The 25,858-nt window shown below is 37.9% G+C and overlaps 1 protein-coding gene across 2 annotated transcripts in view; it reads right to left on the reverse strand.

The window, feature by feature from the left end:
- Positions 1 to 750: 750 nt before the first annotated feature.
- LOC122551565 (integrin alpha-6-like) overlaps positions 751 to 25,858 on the reverse strand; it is an 84,493-nt gene continuing 59,385 nt past the window's right edge. Inside the window, exons 13-26 of one of the 2 annotated variants that reach the window (XM_043693640.1) lie at positions 25,391 to 25,531; positions 24,792 to 24,910; positions 21,818 to 22,007; positions 21,151 to 21,231; positions 20,909 to 20,988; positions 19,861 to 19,935; positions 19,630 to 19,732; positions 18,542 to 18,715; positions 17,731 to 17,829; positions 17,528 to 17,644; positions 17,325 to 17,423; positions 14,205 to 14,330; positions 8,943 to 9,080; positions 6,520 to 6,607 (exon numbers count right to left, since the gene is read on the reverse strand). In XM_043693640.1, the coding sequence (XP_043549575.1) occupies positions 8,970 to 9,080; positions 14,205 to 14,330; positions 17,325 to 17,423; positions 17,528 to 17,644; positions 17,731 to 17,829; positions 18,542 to 18,715; positions 19,630 to 19,732; positions 19,861 to 19,935; positions 20,909 to 20,988; positions 21,151 to 21,231; positions 21,818 to 22,007; positions 24,792 to 24,910; positions 25,391 to 25,531 (1,515 nt within the window). In that variant the 3' untranslated portion in view covers positions 6,520 to 6,607; positions 8,943 to 8,969. Of the gene's footprint in view, positions 6,608 to 8,942; positions 9,081 to 14,204; positions 14,331 to 17,324; positions 17,424 to 17,527; positions 17,645 to 17,730; positions 17,830 to 18,541; positions 18,716 to 19,629; positions 19,733 to 19,860; positions 19,936 to 20,908; positions 20,989 to 21,150; positions 21,232 to 21,817; positions 22,008 to 24,791; positions 24,911 to 25,390; positions 25,532 to 25,858 lie in introns of both variants that reach the window. The other variant, XM_043693639.1, reaches the window with a different exon arrangement.

Genomic DNA, 25,858 nt, shown 5'->3' on the forward strand with positions numbered 1-25,858 from the left:
GGTTAGTTGTGGGGATAAATCAGGCAGTGGAATATGAACCAAACTACTCCTTATACTATTATTCCACCAAATTCCCAGTATTTGATCAACAGAAAGGTTTATACTGATAATGATTGAAAAAAGTGTTAATCATTTTCACGGTTTCTAATTTTGAATGTTAACATATTACTTTTGTTCTATGGAAAAGATTCTCTTTCTCTTAGATGGAGAAAAGTAACTTGAGGCAGTGTTCACCACACACATAGCAGCCAGGATTTACATTAATTTTCCAGTTACTCGTGAATCACTTGAAAAAGGGAACAAAAATACCTTCAACTTTTGATAATGAGGGACGTATTCTTGATAAATAACCTTTATTGTATTGACCATTTTTAGAAAACCTACAGGTTCTATTAATATAGGTGTTGCCTATCTAGCATAACATTCCAGAAGTCTAAGAGCAAAAAGGAGTATTTAAACTTCAGTTTTCCCCAAAATAAAGTTTTGAGAAAATACCTGTATTTAGAAAGTTCAGGTTTAATCTGTCAAACAACTTTAGATTCAACAAAAAAAGTTTAAACTCTTACATGGACTTGACAAGTGTAATGCTAAAAGGCAATGCCATGAATTATTACTTGCATTTTAGTGCCTGTTCCACCCTCAAGCTATCTGTACATGACACATACATATGAAAGTATATTCTAGGGAACAGGGAAAATGAAGAGATACTTGCATCAACGGAAAGCTAAAGTTAACATTTCCAGGTTTTTATTGGATTAACTCAATTTTGAAATTTAATTATCTAGAGTAAACCATGTAACAAATTCTGTATAGTGGACACATAATGATGCTTGAAAATTATTCTCAAACAAGGCCATTTAAGATATCATGTAATGCTAGTAGATTTCATCAGAGAGTCTGAGTATCTGAGGATGGAAGACAGTGCTGTCAAAAGCTTCAAGTTTCCCATAGGTTCTCATGCAGCTAAACAGAAGGAGTTCTCAGCATATTATCTGGCAAATGCTTTTTTGTGACATTTGCAAATGTCACAGGCAATCCTGAATATAAAGAAATATATTTAGTTGTTTTGCCAAATGCCACAATACAGTAGTTCTCTTTTCTTTCACATAAAACATCACAATAAGAAACTTTAAATAAAACCGCACTACATAGGGAATTAATAGGAGGTGTTTCAACTAAATGAAATTGCCTTAATATGGACTTGCCAATACAGTTAAATGTCCCTAATTTTCAACAAAAACATACAGTTCCTGTAAGAAAAACAACTTGTTTAAATGTCCCTATCCGTATTATATTCCCCTCTTCACAGTCAAGATGCAATCTGAAAGATTTTTGTTTAAATCACTAAATATTTGAACATAATTTAAAAATGCATATTTTCACTGACAGGATAAAAGGTAAACATTCAATTATCTTTTAATATCATAACTGATGTATTAGCTTTATGATCTCAATCTCTCGTCAACAACTAAGCCATTTTCCCCAAGTTGTGGTGCTGTGGGTTATGTTTTGGCTATAATGTGACAATGTACATTGTAGCTAATTTTCCAAGTTGCACAAATTCCATCAATTCATTTATATGATTGGAACATTCTCAGTATCGAACAAAATTATTTGAAAATAGAGAAGATTTTTAAAAATTGTTTTATTAGGTATAGTTGAGACAGTGAGAGAGAAAAAATATTATTTGAAATGCAAATACTTCATGTGAAGTATTTTGTTCAATTGGAATTTATGGAATGAATCCATTCTAAATTTGTTGCTAACTACATAGTTCACAGCAAAGGAAAATTCAGGTAATTGCAGCAATTATAATCACCTACATATGGAGCAATCCTTTATTTGTAGGTAGAGCAAATGTCTCAACTGAAAAACTGCTGAAATTATGTTTTCTTCAAAAGCAAGATGAACTGTCATATCATTAACTTTCGGCTAATAACTAGATCTCAATTCATTGACCTACTGATCATTTCAGTCTTCATTCAAAGCACTTAAACCTTTAACGTATTGCTAGATTTTAAAAAATTCAAATTGTGAAGAGATTTCTGAAACAGGTAACATCTACAAAAGGTTTTAAATTAAGAAAAAAGAAATGTATTGGAGATGCAATACAAGAAAATGTGCTCAGATGAAAGAATGAAAGTCAGTTCTAACCAAAGCTGGCTACTAATTTCAAGTGCTTCTTTTACATTTTCCCTTTAATCACTCTTTGCATAACAACTTGTTTATTTGTTAAAAACCTAACATTTCTAGTGATAGGTAAACTTCTAAGAAATATAAATAATGTTAATAACATTAGAATGAAAGTAAATCACACTGTGCTGAGAGGCCAAGAGACATGATGTCTGTCATATTACATACTTCTGGAACTGTAGAGAACCTCTAATATTGTTCTAATTCTGTGGTCACTGTTGAACAGTGATTTTGATTCACTTCAAAAGTGTTGGCATTTGCTCAGTGGTAGCAATCCTGCCACCAAATCAAGACATTGTGAAATCATAGCCCTCTCTCCAGAATCTCAGCATAAAATTCATTCAGCAAAGCGGAAGCATTTTATTAGCAGAGATGTTATCTTTTAGATCCAAGATCAAAGCAAGATCACTGTTTATGGGACCCTGCTAATTGGCTTTGCAGCACAGTAGTGATTACAGATTAGCAAGTGTTCAGTTGATGTAAATTCACTTAACAATGACATAAGACCATGAATGCAAGCCTTCTCATTTCTATGCTGAATAGATTTTAACATTCAATATGTGTCCTTAAAAAATGCAGAAAATGAAATAAATTAATTTACAAAATGCTATTTGAAAAAAAGGCCAACAGGCCATCCGATCTTCCTGTGACATCTGTTGTGATGTCACAAAACTTGGTTAAGCTTTGAGTCTGATTTGTGGACTAACCTAAAGATACTGCATTTACTAAGATTATTTCTTAATGACAATGTTGTGTTAGAGTAGCAGTCCACATTAAAGAATAGTTCAGACATTAAGCTTGGCAAACAATACTGCCCCGTTATAACTTTGTACAATGTACAGAACAAATTTAATGTTGTTCCATTTAAGAGGTACAGTAACACATAACTGTGTCATCTATAATTCAAGCTTTGTGAGAAGATTAGCTTCTAAAGGATAAAAGAAAGAGCGAACAAAATACTCACAATTATCACAGGAGATAGCTCTGTCACTATATTTTATGAATTCCAAGACTTGTTTTTACAAAATGCATGTTTAAGATTTAACATTACATCAGAATTCTTTGGAAAAACATCCAAATTCCAATTGAGTCATACTCTGTCCAGTTCTGGTCTGTGCTTAATCAAGGCATTTATAGTTGACTTCAGAATCTAAATGTTAAGAAGAGGGATGAAACCCCCCAGCGTCCCATTCAATTAGTATCTACAGATCCATACTGGAAAATATGGACATCAGTTGAAACTAGATCAAACTGACCATTGCCTTTCGGGCTTCTCTACGGTCTTGCTAAGGAAACAGCCAATTCCTGCTACATTTTCATAGCAACACCCTGACTGATCAGAGTCGGCTTGCCTGGTTTGAAGTCTAATCAGTTAACTATGTTACTGCATCTCCATGCCAGGATTAGTCAAAGCAAACAGTAACTACTTCTCGTGCTGTAGACATTGATGCTTCTGTTTTAAGTTGGTTTTCTTGCTTTTCGTTCCTGATGATTGCAAAACATTTCGACTTTTTGTCTCTTCTTAGCAATGTTTAAGCTTTGCACTACCAAGAAACTAAGGTAAATAATTGCTGTGAGGAATGTCATGTGGGGCAACATATTTCAGGGCAGACCTATGAAATGATAAGACACATGCAAAAAAATTAAAGTATCTGATAATTAGTGCCTTTCTGAACCAAAAACCAATTTTCAAAACCTTATCCTTTCTCAAGAAGTCCCTAGGATGAACCTAATCAGTTCTGTCTTACCACACCTTTTACAAGAGGTTATTTACAACTGTAAGACCATATTTTGTTCTGTTTCAGAAATACATCAATTACTGAAATCAATAAACTGGCAAGGAAATTATTGGAAGACATGAATTAGAAATAGAGAATGCTTAAGAATTTGATGTATTCAGTGAATTTGACATGAGGAAGGGTTGTGTAGAATATTTAAAAGTTCATTCTTAATGAAACTGTGCCCCAGTGTACTGGGAACAACTGCAGTTTGGATTTAGATTTCCCGGGCAAGAATACTTGCTAGCTTTGCAAAAATGAGACAGGGAAAGTGATACGACATGGGGGGGAAAATGCATCATGTTGCAAACTTACTAAAACAAAAATGCATAAATATTGCAGAAAATATGAACACAAAACAAAGTCACACAACATGGAAGCAGACCCTTCGGTCCAACCAGTCCGTGCCAAACATTATCCCAAACTAAACCAGTCCTATCTGTACATGAAGAATACAGCAGTTACAAAACAAATTCATAAAACACTACTGGCACAAAGACACATTGATAGATGTTCTGTAAAAGCTAAGAAAAGACTTATTTGAGCTGTAGCTCACCATTAGGGACATGACTCAGCATGATACCTGCACAAGTAACAGTAACTATGCAGGCTACACCCGACTTTAGTTATACAAGGAAGAAAGAAGATACAGGTCAAATCCCAAAACCTCAAAATCCTACACAAAAGAGTAGCCAATATAAAATGCTTTCCAACAGTAGCACATATAGAATATTCACGCCATTTGCATCCATCATAAAGAATTCGATAGTTAATAGTCCCAGTGCCTAGACTAGCACCTACTGTGGATTAGTATCAGTAAAATGAGATGCCCAAGTATAGTGTAACACCACCTGGGTTAGTCACATATATTGGTAACAGTTCTTTTGTATTTTGTGCAGCTCACCAGTTGGTTATGCAGGCACCCAACTGTTTTAAGCTAGCAGCTACTTATGCAGTAATGCAAATCCACAAGCATTCTGGAGAAGTTCAAAGTACAAGGGGAAAGTGGATTCTAAAAGTAGCAAAAAACTCAAAAGTAAGAATTCACCCCAAGAGTTTTAGCAGACTGTGTAGGAAATGAAGCATAAGTTAGTTGAAAGAGAAACAAACAATCTGGGTGACTTCTAACAATGGGTGCCTGAAAGTTCCCTGGTACAAAAGTGAGACTTTTTTTTTCTGCTAGAGCCTGACAGACAGCTTACAGTCCTCACAGTTCTTCATTGCAATGGTATATCCCCTTCTTAGCTTCCCCTACCTCCACCCAGTGTTAAACTTCTGTTTTCGCATTTGCTTTTCTTACCCAAAAGAGTCGATTATTACAGTAGACCCACTGCTTGGTTAATAATTGCAGCTAGTTTGGAAAATGCTCTATTCTCTTCACTCCCATATCACCCTCTCTTCTTCCTCCTATGCAACTTATTTATTACATTCATGCTCCAAACAGTAAACTTCATTACAGTATTCTTTCCTCCTGTAGCAAAGCTTCATAATTGTCCCTTCCTCAAGCTTATAATTTGAGTGTATATACCCTCTGTACATTAAAGTTTTGTCTGCGATTTTTCCTTTAATTTTATAGACAGTAGAATACTTACATTCAGGTCTGGGAAGAAACAAATTACTTACTTTTTGATTTGACCACACAACTGAATCAACTGAATGCTGCACCAGGCCATTTTTAAACAAACTTAGCAAGCTCATTAAGGTTTTTTTTCATTTCTTTTCAGCACCATATGGGAGGCAAAACTAACCCAGTATAAATCTAAGCAAAGACAAATTGGTCAGTACTTTCTCTAGACATTAAACCTTTTTTCACTCAAATCTAAATTTCTATACTCAAGTTGCATCCACAACATTTTTATTATCCTGGATGGGAAACTCAGCCATCTGTGGCATACTAATGATTAGTGAAAGGACACAATTTATGACAAAATAAATACCAGGACATTCTAAAATATATAACTATTTACAAAAATGTACAGTTTTTTTTGTTTAAAACTCAATCCCAGTTCAAAATGTTGACTCATTTCTGATCACACAAACTGGGTCCTGGCGACACTGAATTGAAAATCAATAGTCAGTTGCACAGTTGACTATTGCACATTAAAGATTAAAAATGGCAAGGACCAAATGTTACTGAATTAAATTAGAAGGTTTTTCACACCTATATTCTGGAGCAGATACTAATTCAATCCCATGCTGCTGGAGACTTGGTGTGCAAGGCAAATCTTACTCACCAAAACTTTTCAAACAATGAGTGGTTCAAAATCCAAACAATCCAGAAGGCATTCTGGGTGTATTTAAAGAAGGGCAACCACACTGTGGTATGGGCTGCACTACAAAAATCTCTGTAATCAAGAACCATTCTTTAGACAGTTGAAGAGAAATCAATGCACAGTAATGCAGTACCAACATAGTACATATTACTATGGCATGCTAAATTCAGCATTTTAACAATACAAAGGCAATGGTTCTTAGGAGTAGCTTTCATTTTCCTGCCATGTTGTCATCCATTGTTTCTTGTCAAATTTCTTGTTTAATTTTACATCCTCAAAGGTTTGCCGTTCTTCTTTTTTGATTCGGACTGCATGGTATCGTGGAACACTGTCATCATAATGGGAGCGTTTAAAAAATCCACACTATAAAACAAGGGGAAATATGGGAATTAGAGGAATCAATTGCTTTAAACACTGTATCCTCTGACTGGAAGCATGCCAACCCTCCACAGACATATTCTAATTGAGATACCACCAGAAATAAAATATTTTGTGTCAGTCACTTACAGAGCTTGTCATCCTGCTGAGAGATAACCAAATAGCACAAACAATTAGCAGCAATTTAACCTTCAACAGTTACTTTTTAGGAAGTAACTTCAGTACAAAACAAGGTAAGATGGTAGGTGTTCAGTTCACTGATTGTAGCCAGGATGGTAACTCAAGCATTATAACTGACATCCTACAGTGCCCTGCTTTTCCAGGATCTTGCTGCACCAATAACTCTGGAATATTTGGTTTCATTTTAAAATACTTCAGACAAGACTTTTTTCCTGTGGGTTTCAGAATTGTATTGTCAAGGTCAAATGGGAGTCTGAAACCTGGCTTTGACGTGCACTGAACTGGCCAATGAATGACAAAGGGAGGTTCATCATTCAATTATGGCCAGTGGGTGCAGTCATGAAGTTAAAGGGCCAATAATAAATCTGCCAGTGTACAGGTAGAGGTGGGCACCGCAGGGAGTGGAGTATCTTATTTCCCCCTCCAACTCTATTTTGATTTAATCCCCTTCCCTGAGTTGATCACACAGCATTGCCCTTTGTCGAGAAGGGCACTGCTTGTCACTGGCCACTCGGTTGTTTCCTTTCTTCCTGGCGGTAGAATATGAATAAAGATTTCTACACTCGTTCTTCACGGTGTCTTACACCTGCACACACATGACGTGGGTGCTGGGAAAAATAAGAACTACCGCTCTTACGGGTAGTGTGGGGGAACAAAGGGAGCAAAGAAAAAAAATCTACCCGCACTGAAAAGAAAAAGCAGCAGCAGAATGCCTTTTCAGGTGAATGAGGGAGAGGACACTCAAGACAGAGGCACACACTCTCAAACAAGATCAGAAGTTGCTGGAAAAACTCAGCAGGTTTGGCAGCATCTGTGCAGAGAAAGCAGAATTAACATTTCGGGTCTAGTGCCCCTTCTTCAGAACTGAAGAACAGTTCTGAAGGGTCACTGGATCCAAAATGTTAACTCTGCTTTCCCTCCTCAGATGTTGCCAGACCTGCTGAGTTTTTCCAGCAATTTCAGATTTTGTTCTTGATTTCCATCATCTGCAGTTCTTTGGCTTTTTTTGCACCTATTCTAACTTTTGTGGCTTTACATTAGGATGAGGAAGAAAATTGTCTCAGCAGTCTGGCTACAGGACAGCTTGTGGCTAAAACTGAAACCAGGGGACGACCTCTAGGTTTGTCTAAAGTGATGATCACCTTCCAGGTAACTGCCTCCTTGCAACTATGCTGTTCCCAAATGCATCCAGAAACCTAGAGACCAACTGGCTAATTTCAGTCACTCGCCAACAATGTTTTCAAAGAGCTACCCATGCAGTGGGCAGGTAGTACAGCACCTCCTAGCCACTTCCTGGTCAATGAACCTGGAATGGGGCGGAGACTGCAAATTGATATGGAGAAAGCAGCAGACATTTACACACACACCTGCCTCTGAACACAGCCCTATATTTTGGCTCATGAAAGGAAATAATTACAGACTATAAGTATCTGACCAACAACAATCAATGAATCTCAAACAGTAATTCAAGGTCAAAAAGGTTCTTTGTTAATGCCCATTACAAAACATACAATGTAGACATGCAGCACATTTATCAGTTCTGTACACAGCATTCCAAATAGCAACAGAGGAAAAGTAAAGAAAGATCTTTCAGATATATTATTCTGAAAGCTGGAACCTGCAAAAGGACCGAAGAATGAAAGCTCCCATTTCCAGTGGCCTGAAGAAAAAGCACCATTTCCCACGCAGGAGGTTTCCATGCAAAAGGTCATTAATAAGCTGCAATTAACATGTAAGTGGTACCAAATATCTCAATTAGTTTAATAGCAGCTTTATATTACATGTCTAGTGTGTAACATACTAGATAATTTTCTCTTATTTCCTTTGTGAAGAATAACATTGTAAATTCAGATTTTTTAATGACTATATGTTACAACTAGCTGAATAAATATATGCCTTTAAATATAGATGGCAATTCATCGATCCAAAAAAATTGTTTTCTCATTGATTTGAATTCTGTGTCAACCTTAAATTCTCCCCACCACCAAAGCCCAACATCATAAAGCAACTTAATGATGGAGAAAGGATTTGATTAGATGTTAATGCTGTGCGTTGGAAGTAAGCGGGGAGTAAAAATGATGCCAAGCTCCACACACCATGCCCCTCCAAGCCATGAATCGGAGACCATTGGACTATTTACCAAATCAATGAGGGAAGTGGGTCAATATTATGCATCAGAAGTAAGTCTTTCTTTGTCAGACGGCTGAACGGAGATCTCAGCCTTGGAATACCAAGGAACATTGTGAGAAGCTTTTCTGTTTTTCCTGAAGAAGCCAAGCTACAAGAAAACAAGTGGTGTAATAATCACAATTTTTTTAAAGGCCAGTTATCAGTACACACTATGGTGAAAAGCTGCACAATTAATGTTAATGTGGATATCATTTTATGAAACACATGCTGTTTCAGAACACATTCATCAGTAGTTTTAAAATGCATTTTTTTTTAAAAATAAAGGAATTGGTCACTTGGCACTTACAAATTTCAAACTCATCATATTCTGACTCATCACACTTTACTGAATTGATTACGAGATTAAGAGAATCTTTAAGGCCCCTGTAAAGGATACCCAAGAGGGTTTGCCTGCTGTAGTTTCTGGAACTGTTAGCAAGATTCAGTAAATAGCCAATTAAAAATCCAACTAAATGTTAAGCATTTTCCAATATCAAGCTCCAGAACCGAAAGCTTTACAACAGAACTCAATGAGGTACATAAAAAGTAAATTTCCCCCATCTCATATCCTAGAGAACAAAGGCATTATGCAAGTATCATAACCAGAAGGTTCCATCTCTGTTCTGAATTAGTGAAACTGAATGCAGGGTGCACAGAGCAACACAATGAAAGGGATCACATATCAAGTCTGTGTGGAGTTTGCACATTCTCCCCATGTCTGCATGTGTTTCCTCTGGGTGCTCCGGTTTCCTCCCACAGTCCAAAGATGTGCAGGCCAGGTGAATTGGCCATGCTAAATTGCCCATAGTGTTAGGGAAATGGGTCTGGGTGGGTTACTCTTCAGAGGGTCGGTGTGAACTGGTTGGGCTGAAGGGCCTGTTTCCACACTGCAGGGAATCTAATTTAATCTAAAATACTTAGATCACGATCAAATTAATTAAGATAATTAATTTGAATAATTAAATCTGGTGAAAAATAATGAAATCGAGTGATAAACTTTAAGCTTATTTTTTAAGGTTACTATGTAGAGGTATGGCAGGATACCTCAGCTTTGCTAGGTACACATCCTGTTCCATGGGGAAGCTCTGTGCCTGTTGTGAACAATCACGTACATAGGAAGTACCATCAGCCAAGGGAGTTAAAGCTTCAAATTTCAGAGCTTCAGCACCACCTGGCACCTATCCTGGGGGCTAGGAGCCACTTGTATAGCTCATTCTGGGTGTGTTCAGCCTGCAGCTTCAGAGAATAGAGGTGGAGAAGGAATGGATACCACCAGATCATCAAGGGAGATGCAGCAAGTAGTGCAAGGTTCATCTGAGTGAATCTCACTTTACAACTGATATTCACTTCTGAGTGTTGGGGAGGGCAAAGGTTCCTTGAAGTGCAGCCACAATCAGATCTATGGCATCACACATGGCATTGCATACAAGGGAGAGCAACGGCAGTAAGGGAAAAGATAAACAATACTAATTGAGAATTCAATAGTTACGTGAAAAGATTCATGAATCTGGAACGGTGAGTTGTATGTCTGGCATCAGGGTCAAGAATATCAAAGTGATTGCAGTGCAACAGAGGCAGTGGTATGCGTTTGTCTGTCAACAGTCTTGAATAATGCCCCATATCAGTATCAATAACATAGGTAGAAAGAGAGACAAGGTCTCCTCGGCAGAGTTCAGAGAGCAAGGCGTAAGATTAATAAAGAAGCTCACAAATCTAGGGATCTCTGAATTGCTCCCACTGCCATGTGCCAGATCAGGAAATGGTTGAGGTGGGATTTTAGATCCCCAAGTCACTACATTCAGCTCAAGGAAAGACTGGGTGCATACTGGCCAGAAGGGTTGTATCCTCCATTAAACTGGGGCCAATGTCTTCCAGGGCAGATTGCCATGATTCAAACTAACTTGGTATAGATGATTGGAACCAGAATATAGAATTCCAAAGGGAAACAAAGTTCACAAAAGAATTGGGAGAAACACATTGCATTATAATAAGAAATCAAGTGGGTGTAGATTAAAACAGAATGCAATAAAGTCTAAATTAGTTTGCAGTGGATGCACGTGAATACACAGGCTTTGGTATGGAAGACTGGTGAACCGTAGGTATAGATAACCATATAGGAGTATGATATTATAGTGATAACAGATAGCTCAAAAAAAAAGGATAGGACTGGGTACTAAATATTCCAAAATTCAAGGTATTCAAGAAATAGATGGAGAAGAAAAGAAAGCAAGAGGATCAACAATGTTGATAAAAGAGAATAAAGAGGAGCAAATTTGAAGAGAGCTACAATAATTACAGTGCAACGGTAATAGAAACTTAACTTACATTAACATAATCTGATAGTAACAAAAAGGCACAGAGGAAAGAAGTATGCTCAATAGAATTTTCTTGATTAGAAGATTCTCATTTAAGTAATTAGATTAGATTTTTAGATTAGATTAGATTACAGTGTGGAAACAGGCCCTTTGGCCCAACAAGTCCACACCGACCCGCCGAAGCGCAACCCACCCATACATTTACCCCTTACCTAACACTACGGGTAATTTAGCATGGCCAATTCACCTGACCTGCACATCTTTGTGACTGTGGGAGGAAACCGGAGAACCCGGAGGAAACCCACGCAGACACGGGGAGAACATGTAAACTCCACACAGTCAGTCGCCTGAGGCGGGAATTGAACCCGGGTCTCAGTGCTAACCACTGTGCCACCGTGCTGCCCATTGCCACTGTGCCACCCATAATAAAGAAAGTATTGCTGAATCTGGTTCTGGGGTCTGAGATGGGACATGTATCTGTTGAAGAATATTTAGACAACAATTATCAGAATCTCTTAAGGTATAGATTAAGTGCAGGAAGTACAAGGAGTAATCTAGATTAAAAACACTTCATCAAGAGAGCCAATTTCATTAGGTGAGAATGGATTTGTCTTGGATAAGTTGAAAGCAAAAACTGATCAGCAAATCTGTGCTAAAAAATGGGCTACCTTTAAAAGGTGGTTCATGTATAGTCTAAGTATGTACCCCTGGTGGGCAGGGGGTAGGGGGGTAGTGTGGAATATATAACAAATGATGTGTTTATAAATTAGCAGAACCAGACTGAAAAAATTCAAAGGATAAGTTAAAAAAAAGTTTGAGAACAGAACTTGCAGCTAATAAAAGTAGAATTCAAATGTCTTCCCTAAGCTTATGCAGGGTGATCCCCGTATCTGCGGAATCATTTTCCATGGTTTCAGTTACCTGCAGTTTATCATGGCCCGAACATATTATAAGGAACCTTCCGGAACCAGGGACCGGGAACGGCCGGGAAGGTAAATTTCCCATTTAAATGAATGGGTTCGCTCCTACCCGTGGTTTCAGGCTTCGGCGGTAGATCTTGGAACGTATCCGCATGGGTAAGGGAGGGCATTGACTACTGTATATAGTTGATGGGTAATAAGGAGGTGTGGGGAAAATCAGGATCTTTAGCATGTACACAGGGGACATTGCTGAGGTACTATGTGCTTTGCCCACATTGCATTTTGAAGGAAATTGACGCTGCTAAAATCATAATGAAAGAGCTGGTATTTGAGATACTGAATTGGTTAAAAAATGATAAAGAGAAAATATTGAATGGGCTGGCTCCACTGAAAGTTGGTAAGTCACCAGGATGAATTATGATTCATTGGAGGATGTCAACAGAAATTACTATCTACCAATCCTTCAAAGATGCATTGAATGTGCCAGAAAACAGGAGAACTGCAAATATTATACCTTCACTCAAATAAAAATAGTATTAAGTTAAATTTTGCAACTACAAGTGGTGAGGAATGTTTCAGAAACAACAATTGGGATAAAACTAACAGTTGCTTGAGTAAGTGTGGATTAATGAGTGATTTATGTAAACTTCCAAAAAAATTTTATAAAATGCTGTCACTGTGAATGCATGAAATAAGAAGTAAAATCAGGTGCTGGAAACTGGCTGAGTTACAGGAATCAGAGCAGTGTTGACCAGTTGCTTTTCATTTGGCAGGACTGTATACAGTAGAGTTTCCAAGGGGTCAGTACCACGATCACTGTTGCTCTGGATATGTTTTAATGATTTAGACTTTGGTGTACTGGGTAGAATTTGCAGATTTTGAAATAAAAAAATAGAACTTGAGATACAAAACTTGTAAGAATACTGAACTGTGTGTAGCCTAATGATAGGCTTCAAGAAGACAGACAATTTTGGTGGAATGGGTGGCAAATTAAGTTTAACGTAAAGAAATTTGACATGATACATTTTGGTACGAAGGGCAAGGACAGGCTGAAAATAAGAAACAAAGTCTACATTCTGAGGTATGAGGGTTCAGTTAAGTGTTAGATTGGAGAAGCTGAGGATGATCTTCTTAGAGAAGACTGGGAGATTTCCAGATGGATCATGACAAAGCATATTGAGAGAATATGCCATTTTGCCAGCACAAACCTAAATGACCCAACTAGCCATGTCCTGTGCTCTGCCCATTTTAAAAAAAATGAGCTAAGACAATTCCTGTAAAAGCTTTTACAATATCAGACAAGGATCCAAATGAATTGAATCCTATAAACTCTGTTGGAATAAATATCTGTGGGTATAGGGCAAGTGTAGGACAGGTTCAGCTATGACATTTTTCACAAATAGACAAACACTGTTGTTTGGGATTACAATGTCATTGAAGTCAAAGACCAGAGAGTTACCACCATTCTTGGAACTGTGCTCCAATGTAAAGTTAGCACCTCAAGAGGTAGTAAAATTGCACAAGAAATATTAACATCAAGTTACAGCACAGAGAGACCAGGTTCAATTCTCAGCCTGTGCAAAGTTAGCTTTTCTTGTGCACAATATCAGGACAGAGGTCTCCTGGGTTTAGAAAGAAGAAAACCAGGCATGGCTCATACTTCTAGCTGTCAGCAATTGACTTTTTTAGGGAAGAGTACGCATTTAGGAAAGTTTTAGGTGAGAACAGAATCTTCCTGAATAAATGTAATACCTTAACTCACTGCCAAGGCTCAAACATGAAGAATGATAAATGGAAAACTTAGGATGAAATAAAGCTATGCCCTGTAGTTTACCCTTGATAAATAAACATAAGCTACTGAACCAGAGGTTTGGTATACTGAAACCTTTATATATTTTACAAGTTCAAGCTGTACCACTCCACGTGGAATCAGGGACAGGTTGCAGATCAAATTTCTTTGAAGTTAGCTCAACTTGCATCCTCTCTAGTGCCACTCACCTTCCATAATAAAAATACTAGAAGCGCCAACAGCAAAATTCCAACCAGGATAGCGACAAAAACAATCCACCAAGGAACTCCAAAGTAATGATTCTCAGTTTTTTCAGGGAACACTGTGACTCGCACCTGAAAGAACAGTATAACAAAGTTGCATATCAGGTTTTTTTTAAAAACACAAGATTGACCATCTGCCATTGTACTCATTAATTTAAAATCGACTGGAAATGTTTTTAAAATAAATTAAACATCTTCCAATATGGGAGACACCACTTGTGCCTGTTTCATACGCACTTTGGGCTCGTAAATAGAAATTGCCTGCATGTGATTGAGAGAACTACATGGACATTCAGGATGCAATGTTCAAATATTGTGTGGCTTTACCCATTCCATTGGAAAAGTGAGAAAAGCATGTCCATCAACTACAGTTTATAGTGAAATTGTCAGCAGAGGGCCCTGTCTGGCAGATGTCTTTTCAATGATCTTGAAACATCTTCGTTAGTAGCTTAACACCAAGTGATTTTCACAGCTATAGCAGGAGCTGCCCATGTACCTGAAACTGTCTTCACATGCATTAACATTCCACCTTCTCCCTTCATCCTTCTAGTTGTTGTTCTTAGTCAATTACTTGTAAACTACTAGCAGTAATCTTTCATAATTTACTTGTTCAAAATCTTTCATAACCTTGTAAACTACGGTTTAATCATCCATGAAATTTCTGTGTGAAATAACTGGATCATTTTCATTTTGAGCTGCTGCTAACCTGGCCCACCTTTTAAACTTTACTATGGCTTCAATGGCACGCCTCACTCTGGCATGCTCAGAACTGTACCAAGTGTAGCTCAACATCACCTTCTTACTTTTATGTTCAATACAGATATAAAAACCACTTGCTGAATGACTAAAACTTTGATAATCCACTTTTACAACATAACCTTTTAAGAACGTATTTCATTTCTTAAAAAGGGAAACAATTTTTTCCACACATGACCTGCACCTGTCACTCAGTTATCTAAATTCCCATGCTGAATGTCCTCCTGCCATTCTCCCTCACAGTTGGCCATCCACTCAAATTTGGCATCAGCAAGCTTCAAAATACTCGTGTCTTTTTTCAATTACTTATGTAATTAGCAAACAAAAGTGATCCTAATAGATAGATAGATAACTTATATCATGACCTACATTCTACTAGCTCCAGAAACAAATACATTTTCATTTATGAGCATATTCAATATAGTAAAACATCCCAAAGTGCTTCACAGGGACATGAAGAAAGAAAATAAGGACAAAAAAAGACCACAAAGAGATTTTATAGCAGGTGAACGCAAATCAAGTGTGTGAGTTTTAAGCATCATCTTAAAAGGAGTCGAGGCAGAGCCATTACGGAGGAAATTTCAGACCTCCGGAGCCAAACCACTGTCTCGTTGCATCATCTTTATATTCTAGCCAGCTCCCTATCCATATTGTTATGATCTCTGAATACGTCAATTTAGGGAACATCTTTTATTGGATTCACACACATGAAAAGCAGACATAGCCAGACAAAACATTATCTCATTCCTGTCACTCCTAGAACCCTTATGCTTTGCTTGAAATCATTTAGTTTAAAACGTTAGTTTGACTACAGCTAGAATAGTGTGCAATTCTGGAATCCACATTATAGGTGAGATGTGATAACACAGGAGAGGGTGCAGAGGAAATTCACCAGGATGCAGCCTGGGCTGGAGAGCTTCAGTTATGAAGCGAGAGACTGGGACAGACTTGAGTTGTTTTATTATAACAGAGGTTGAGATATATAAAATTAGGAGGACAGGAAGAAACATTTCTAGGTAGTGGAGGAATCAATGACCAGGATTCACAGATTTAAGTTGAGAGGCAGAAGGAGATGAGAGGGAAATCTTTTTTCACCCAAAGGATGGAGGAATCTGGAACTTACTGGCTGTGAGATTGGTAGTGGCAGAAACCCTCATAATATTTAGATAGTATTGAGATGTGCATTTGTGATGCCAAGGCATACAAGGCTATGGACAAAGCGCTGGAAAAAAGGGTTCAGAATAGTTGGGTGGTTGTTTGTGACTGGAGTGGACACAGAAGGCCAAAGGGCCTTTCTCTGTGCTGAAGGCCTCTATGACTCTAGGTCCTGCTTTTACAAGTCCATGTTCATTATCCCAGAATTAATCCATTACTTTTTTACAAATTTACGACGTTGGAACTGTCAAATGCATTCTGGACTATTACCCACAGTGGACAAAGGAAAATAATGATTAATATGTCTATTGTTTACTTGCCATCATTCCTTAATGTTCTGATGAGCATAAAATGTAAGTTTGGTGACATGTTTTACACAGAGCTTCCATCCAGTTAGGTATTAATCAGTAATAACAAACATGGAGGCACAGTCGCTCAGTGGGTAGCACTGCTGTCTCACAACACCAGGGACCCGGGTTTGATTCCCACCTCAGGCGACTGACGGGCACATTCTCCCCATGTCTGCGTGGGTTTCCTCCCACAATCCAAAGATTGTGCAGGTCAGGTGGGTTGGCCATGATACATTGCCCATAGTGTTAGGTGCATCAGTCAGGGGTAAATATAGGGTATGGGAATGGGTCTGGGTGGGTTACTCTTCGGAGGGTCAGTGTGGACTTGCTGGCCAAAGGACCTGTTTCCATACTGTAGGGAATCTAATCTAAAACATTATTTATCACATATATAGTGGTGTGTTTAAATTAAATCATGAGGATTTTATTTTGTCCAAAATGGTTTTTGGCTTTTCTTGAAATGCTGTTTACGTACCTGTAATGTGTCTCTAGAGCTGCAGCCTAGGAATTGAGTCTCTGCCAGAATTTGGATCTTGCTGAATTTTAGTTTGGCTGATATGAATTGCACAGTTTTGAACAAGAGTCACTTGGACTCCTTGGAGCACAGAAAAAGACAGGTACACAACGTCAGTAACCTGTCAGTATGCCACCGAGCCAAGGTAGGACTTAGCTCAAGAAACCAACAAGTTATTTTACTCATTTAATAACAATTAAAATTAATACAAAGTAGCACAACAAAAAAACTCCAGATAGCTGGATTTGAAACACTGTACCTTTGCTTTCTTCTTAATCACAAGTAAATTACCTTAGTTTCAGCGTTATTAATCACAATGTTTTTGGCCTGAGATTCAGCAGTTATCGTGGCTTTAACAATGATATCAAGGTAATTCAATTTGGAAAATTCCTGTTAAATAACAAAGTATATTAAACGCACATGATTGTATTAAAAATAATTTTAAAAGCTCACATATACAAAAGACTAACAATCACTATTCAGTTCATATTTACCTCTAGGAAAGTGGTGTTCCATAACCTTGAACGTAAAACCAGGAATGCACTGCTATCAAGTCCTTGAAGGGGACATTTTATATCAACACATCTAGTAGTGTTCATCTGGTCACAATCCTGTAGAATGTTTGTATAGTCTCACAGTCAGTTTTGGAACAAAAAGAATTTTGAAACAAAAGTTTTGGATCCCTATCTGCACTTACTAGAGTTATATATTTTCTTTTAGGAGATAAAGTTATTCTTGACTTCTTGGGTCCATTGGCCTCAAGCTGTCTTCTTTTCCTTATTTGATTAGGAACTTCCTGAAATAAAATAACTGCATATAGGTTACAAAAAATCACACAATAATTAGTGGATTATGTCTGCAAATAGATGTTGTCAATAGAAATGTATATCTGAGATCTAACTAGATCACAAAGATTGAAGTGTTATTCCCAAATTGTGCTAGGTTACCTGATCTCAGCTGATGTAGCATTTAGGCCTTTATAAACACTTCACTTCCCAGCTAGAAAATGAGAGCAAAAAAACTATATTACAGTTCCTGAGCCTGATCATTACATGGTGCCAATTGCTGGAAAATATGTGTGTCAGAAAGAACTGTTACTTGAGAGAGATAGTAGAAGACTATTCTCCTCTACCAATGCTCTTAGTGAGGGGAGAGTGTCTGCATGAAGGAAACTATATAAACACACTCCACAGACAATATGTCACAATACTGATTTCTCATTCTTTCCCCTGTGCTAACGTGTGTGCTCCTCCTTACTATTAACATTTTTTTTAAAAGGACAAATAAGAGTTAAAGCTGGCTTCTGTGAAAAGTAAAACATTCTCCCTAAATCAGGTTACTTATGAAAAATAACCAAATACACATGTTTGACTGCTTGTATGAGAAACACTCAACTTAATGTTAGTGATAGCAGAACTCACCAATAAAAGCAATGCTTTATTACGCTCAAGACACAATAATCTTTTAAATCAATTTCAGCTTAGAGTTAAAAATCAACTATTAATTACCCTTAAATTTTGGTTATTGATTTCATTTTCAGGCATGCATTTAATATTATCGATGCCTTTTGAATCAATTTTCACCAAATAGAGCAGCCATTTTCCATTATTTATTTCTTTTGGCCACCTGATTTGTAGCCAGGTATTGTTCAGAGTTTTACGTGAGGTGCCCAAATGGATTATCTGTGGGGAAAGAACACATTTTGAAGTGTAAATCAATATAATTCTTTTCATTGTAACTTATTAAACAGTCTCCAGGCAAGGTTTTAAACTAACAACACTTTGCACATTATTTAACATCTAAAATATTAAGGAAATTTCATCACTAACTTACTTTTAAAGATCAGGTGCTGCATTTTGGAAAGGCAAATCAGGGCAGGACTTCTACCCTTAATGGTAAGTTCCTGGAGGAGTGTTGCTGAACAAAGAGCCCTTGGAGTGCAGGTTCATAGTTACTTGAAAGCAGAGTCCCAGGTAGATAGGATAGTCAGAGCATTGAAAATACGAGTTCAGAGGTCATTTGACTGTACAGGACATTGGTCAGGCCACTTTTGGAATATTGTGTACAATTCTGATCTCCCAGCTAAAGGAGGGATGTTGTGAAACTTGAAAAGGCTTCAGAAAAGATTTTCAAGGATGTTGCCAGGGTTGGAGTGTTTGAGCTATAGGGAGAGGCTGAACAGGCTGGGGCTCTTTTCCTTGGTGCATCGGAGGCTGAGGCGTGACCTTATAGAGGGGCATGAATAGGTTTAATAGATATGATCTTTTCCCTGGTTTGGGGGAGTCAAGAACTAGAGGGCATGGATTTAGGGTGAGAAGGGAAAGAGTTAAAAGGGACATAAGGGGCAACTTTTTCATGCAGAAGGTGGTGCTTATATGGAATGAGCTGTCAGATGAAGTAGTAGAGGCTAGTACAATTACAACATTTAAAAGGCATCTGGATGGATATATGAATAGGAAAGATTTCGAGGGATACGGGCCAAATGCTGGCAAATGGGATTAGATTTATTGAGGATATCTGGTTGGCATGGACAAGTTGAACTGAAGATTCTGATTCTGTGCTGTGCATCTCTATGACTCTATGTTGCTACACTTACCCTGAACTCATACTGAATCAAACTCCCTATATCCTCTTCAGTCTTCATAGCACTCTCACCAATTGGGGAACCTCCAAAATATACTTGAGATGGTTTGGCAGCACTGTTCAAACAGAATGACATGACTTATGCTTCAATGTTTATTCTATTTATTTCCTTCAATGCAGCAGACAGACACAATACAGAATATATTCACAGCCAAAACGACAGAAAGCAGGACACTTTACTCACCCAACCAGAGACAAAAGTAGTTCAATCATAACTTGAGCAGAAGCAATCGTTGACACATTAGCCTGTTCGCTGGTCCTGTAAATGGAAATTAAAGACTCAATCACAAAATAATCGATCAATCAAAATATTAAAGTTGGCTCTTTGGTAGCTAAGCTGATCAAGGCAGCAAGTAATTCAGAAGATCGCAAGTCGAGGTTTGAATTTGTTGATGTTTGGTGGAGCTAAATGGCCATAGTAACCTGGTCTGGGTACTTCTGATTATTATTCAGTAATCGCTTCTGGAATTACATTTCATGAACATCTAATAAGGGTACGAAATAGGAGCAGAGGGATCTGGATGTCCATGTGCATGCAAAACATGCGTATACTCAAACAGCAAAGTACTGTAATTAAGAAAGGTAACAGAATGTTCCGAGTGGAATGGAATACAAAAGTTACACAGGGCACTGGTGAGATCACATGTGGAGTACTGTGTACGCTATTGGTCTCCTTATTCAAGGCAGGATGTACATGGATTGAAAACAGTTTGGAGAAGGTTTATCGGACTAATATGTGGAATGGGCAGTTGTCTCATTGAGTAAGGATGGACAAGCTAGGCTGGAGGTTTGGATGACTTGATTGAAACATGCAAAACCCTGAGGAATTTTGATGGAACTGATGTGGAGATGAAGTTTCCTCTTATGGGATGATCAACGAGTAGAGGGCACTGTTTAAAAATCAGGGATCACCCACTTAAAACAGAGCAATGGCAAAGAATTTTCTTTCATAGAATGTCACGAATCTTTGAAATTCTCTTCATGAAAAGGTGACAAAAGAATCCTTGAATACTTTAAAGGCAAAAGTGGATTGATTTTTGTTAAGCAAGTAGATGAAAATTCTATTAGGGTTGGGAATTTGAGGAAACAACCAGATTAGCATTGACGAAGCAGTGAGGGGCAATAATGGCATACCCTTGCTCCTTATTTATAAGATGCTATTGCCTCTTCAGCAGCTGCAATTCTAAATATATATTAATTTAAATAAAATAGAAATGTTAAGTTAGCCTTACGTATCCAGTTGTAGATTGATATTAAGGTTCCTGGTGTCCAATGTAATTCCTGCAGTACTCATGACTAAGTAGAAAACAACCTAAAACCAAAATGGCTAACATATTAGATTTATGTTAAACACAAATCAGAGACTAGTGAAAAATATATTACTGCGCTAATGTTAATGGTACAATTTCACACTTAGGAAATATAAACAAGTTAAATATATTTGACTAACAACTTGACGTGAAAAATAGCTTACCTCAGATCCTCTTTTTAAGGGATTCCCCAAATCGCACACTGCTTGAGACCCATTCTGATTCGCTGTGCACAATATTTTGTCCTAATTTAAAAACAATGCCATACATGTGTAAAATGTTTGTAAATTTCACAGTAAATAATTAAATAGGTACGGAAAAGAGACAACAATTAAGAACAAGAATTTAGCTCTCCGATATGGTTTTTTGATAAAAGTACTGCTCTATGTAACTCCTATTGAAATAGATAGGAAATGGATATGTTTAAGGTGAGCTAGCTGCTTCCACTTGGATCTTTATAATTTACAACATAGAATATAGAACATAGAGTAGTGCAACACAGTACAGGCCCTTCGGCCACAATGTTGTGCCGAGCATTTATCTTAATCGAAGATCAATTTGCTGAATTATTTTGCAGTGGCAAAAGCAGGAAGGGAATAGGACAGGATTTCCATCTTGGACAATTAACATCCCTATTAGGCATTAGGTGCTGACAATATTGGGCTCCAAAGATGCCAAGCTGAATCACACTCACTGCCTGTCTCACAGGGTTGGCTTGAATAGGGTAATGTTGGACTGCTGGTATCTATACAACAGCAGATCTGTAAGATCAGCAACTTCAGAACAGGGATTAAGAAAGGGAATGATTGGAGAAATAAATTAAGCACTTACTGAGTTTGATGTCAGGGGTCGATATGTAGAGTAGGTTAAAGTGTCTGGAAATGTTGCAGTCAGGTGAGCTTCATGTGCATCATCCCCATCTTCTTCTGGTCTTTTGGGGTCTGATGGCTTGTTAGTAACAGTTATTTTCAGACCTATATCCTTCTGGTCCTTTAATTTAAATACTGGAATTGTTTTATCCCTGAAGAAGCAGAAAGAATTAATTTGAATTGTTTGAATCTGTCCATATCAAGTTTCAGTATTGCTCCCATTTTGAAAAGCTCTCAAAGTCAAAAATGACATTTTACGTGATGGAAGTTAAATGCACCCTTGGTGTGATTCTTGACCTGTCTTCAGGCCTTTTCATATTGAGGCACACTCTCCTCCATCAATGCTCTCCATGGTTAGGGTTGCTCTGACCTAGTTCTATTCATATTTGTCTAAATCATACCCAGAATATCACGACTGATGGCATCTCATCTTGCACCAATACCTCTAGTGACCCCTGTGTCTTCTGATCTATGTAGGAGCTCTCCCATTTCTCATCTACATGCTGTCCTCAGTGACATCTGAAAACACGGCATTACTTTTCATACATCACATCACCTCACTACCTCTTGACTGCTCCATTATCTCAATCAGCAATCCAGAACTTCATGAGCAGAAATTTACTCTTACTAAATATTGGGTTTACTCCAGATTTTAAAGAAAATTCATACAGGGAAAGTGGTTATGACTGATAATGAGTATTTATTATTAATTCCAAATTGCCCTTGAGAAGGTGTTGGTGACCCTCCTACTCAAATCACTGCTATCTGTGACCTGGCTACATCTACAGAGCTGTTAGGAAGACAATTCAATGATATTGATCCAGTTACAGTAAAGGAATGGTGATATATTTCCAAAGTTAACATGGATGAAGCCTGGAGGTAACGTGCAACTGGTGATACATGTGTCTGCTGCCATTGTCCTTCTGACTATAGAAGAGATTTGGAAAATGCTGTCAAAAAGATCCCTGGCAAATGGCCATCCTGAGAGTTGGTGGTGGCAGAAGATGAGCAGGTTTAAGATGGTAACTGGAGAGCCAACTAAACGGGCTGCTTTTTCCTGAATAGTTTTGAATATTTTTCATGTTATTGCATTCCAGCCAGCTCACGTGGAGAATATTCCATCACATTACAGATTTGTGCATAATTTGCCTTGCTATTTTTTTGTAAAGAGGACATTCCTTGGAAATTATCCACATTGTCAGGTTGTTGCCAGTGCTAAACCTTTCCTGGAAAACAACCGCAGAGCTTCCATTTGGTCCACTGGCTATGGAAATTGCTTAGCTTTGATAAAAACAACAACATAGCTTTTTCTATTTATTTGTAGTCCTGACTTCGAGCTTCACCAGGTTGGTATGCCTAGGCTGCTCCTGGTATATTCATTTAACAAGGCCCCTGCCTTGGTGGTAAAGTGAGGCACATAGCAATTACAGATCACCGTGCAATGCAATTCTGGTCCAATTTTGAGATTATAGATCAGCTCTGGATTGTTCCCATTTCATACGGCAGTCACACCAAATATAATAAAGCACATCCTCAATGTGAAGCAAGGTCTTTTGCACAAAGACATTCACTCCAACCGAAAGTCAGAAAGATGCACCTGTGACAGATAGATTAGGGAAAACACACTCAAGTTGGTCTCTCCCTCTGGTTGCTTTCTCACCACGTGCTGCAGACTCGAACTTTCCTCCAGCTCAGCCAGGAGAAGTGTTACTGAGCCATTACTGGTGATAGAAATGGAAGGCTCCCATGCAGAGTACAATCTGTTCCCTTGTTATCATCAGTGCTTCCAAAAGGTAATCAATACGACAGAGCAAAGATCCTTCAGTGGAGTGAAAGCAAAGCAACATCATTCTTTGTCCATGTCTGAACTGAGGTTATGATATTCCAAGAAGCTCAGAATCAATTTTGAGAACTCCCTGAACCACCCTCTGCTGACTGGATGCCATCGTTAAGAGTCTACCACATTGCTGTAGGTCTGGAGTTACATGTCAACCAGAAAAAGCAAGTTTGGTCAATTTCTTTCCCTAAAGAACATTACTGAACCAGTTGACTTCAGTCCCTGCTGCGATCTCCATTCCCTCAACACCAAAAGTATCCAACTGTCTGAAACAATAAACAAGGCCAATCAATTCTACTTCTTAAGATTTTCTAACCTTGCCCCTACCCAAGCTCAATGGCATTTGAAATGTCATTCCTGCCTGTGTTACCTCCAGACTGGACTATTCCAAAGCACTCCTGGTTGGACTCCCTTGATAAACTTGAAATAATCCAAAAACCCAGTGCACTTATCCTTGCTCACTCCCTGATTATCCCCACATTTGCTGAGCTTCAAATGAGGCATCAATTTTAAAATTTTCAACATTGTTCTCAAATCCACCCATGGCCCAGGCCCACCCCAGGTCTAATTTCTTCCAGTCCATTGCTGCTTTAAGATATCAGAATTCAGCTCATTTTGGCCTATCTATTTTCCTCAATTTTAGTTATTCTCATGGTGAGCATATCTTCAGCCATCTAGATTCTAAGTCATTACTTTCCTCACTATTTCCTCTCCTTCTTTAAGTCACTCCTGAAAAATTTACTTTTGGTCAACTGCCCTATTGTTGCTACATGGCTCAGTGATTCAGAGTTTTGGATATTTTAATGAGCAAAAGATGCTAAATAAATGCAATTGTTATTGATTTACAGCTTCAAATGAACAAGTTCAAAGCTCCTCAGTTGTGGAGATCTGGGCTGTTTAGGTTAGGCATGACTTCTTTTTATTTACTTCTTAATTGAATTAACGAACAATTATATGTGAACTATTACCAAGATCACACCTCTTAAATTGAAAGATATTACCTCTATCATTACAGCTTTTAACAGTCACCAAATAGGTCCATTTCACAACTTTGCTTAAATGTTGAACCAAAAATCCAATTGGTCATTTAAAGACTTACTTAGGTAAAGGAATAAAGTTATTCTGCTGGTTTTGATCCCTGGAGCAAAATTCATATTCTAACTTGAGGTTACTCTTGCAAATGCCATCAGAACCACAGCCTTCCTTCAAAAATTCAACCTGTATCAAAATAATAATTAGATAATCCACAACAGTACAACCTCGAAACTTTCGCATGAAATACACTTACAGAAGCTATTCAGTGAACAGAAATCTCAGGCTAGCCCATGACAACTTGAGACATTGCCTATAATGGTACTCCAGTGTGCGCTCTGCTTATAGCCAAAGCAAATGCCTGTGTAATTTGCATTTGCACTTCAGACCATAGGGAGTATCACACCAATCAAATACGCACACATATAGCTCATTTCTTGTACACCTTAACAGGAGTAAAATGCAGCATTTCAAGATTTTTGTATTTAAAATATGAAAACATTCACCACAGAATAAAAATTTTCTTCTCTTAAAAAGGTATAAGAGTTAGATAGCTAAAATAAGCTCAAATTGTGGTTAAAGTTTGCAGTGAAGAATTAATATATTGAAGGAACCCACAAACGCACATGCTAAATAAATCAGTGAAACAATAAACTAAACCCTAACCTGTGTACGCTGAGGGTCACTCTTCTCAAGGACAGGAAGCAAGTCAATTAAGTTGGAATCTTGCCTTTTCTTGCGTCTTGACTGCTTGAGCAGTACTCCAACTGATATGGGAATAGGATGTAGTATATCATAGATAGGTTCCTAAATATTCAAAATGAATTGGATTAGTTAGCAATGTCACTCTTATCGCCACCTTTCCTTTAATATACAGAACAAAGTCTAGTGCTGAAAAGACATTAAAATGCCTGCCTAATCTCTAACTGCCCAATTAATGGGCAAGGCACCATTGAGGATGGAGGTTGTGGCATAGCGGTAATGTCACTGGCTAGTCATCCAGAAACATGGGCTAATGTTTGGCGGTTTGGGTTTGAATCCCAGGAGGCCCCAACTAAATAAAGGCTTTTCTGCATAAAAACCACCAAGATAACATTTTGCCAGATAACAGCCATCTTCAATATCAGACTGTCC

Source organism: Chiloscyllium plagiosum, chromosome 7, assembly GCF_004010195.1.
Source record: "Chiloscyllium plagiosum isolate BGI_BamShark_2017 chromosome 7, ASM401019v2, whole genome shotgun sequence".
Classification (NCBI taxonomy): Eukaryota; Metazoa; Chordata; class Chondrichthyes; order Orectolobiformes; family Hemiscylliidae; genus Chiloscyllium; species Chiloscyllium plagiosum.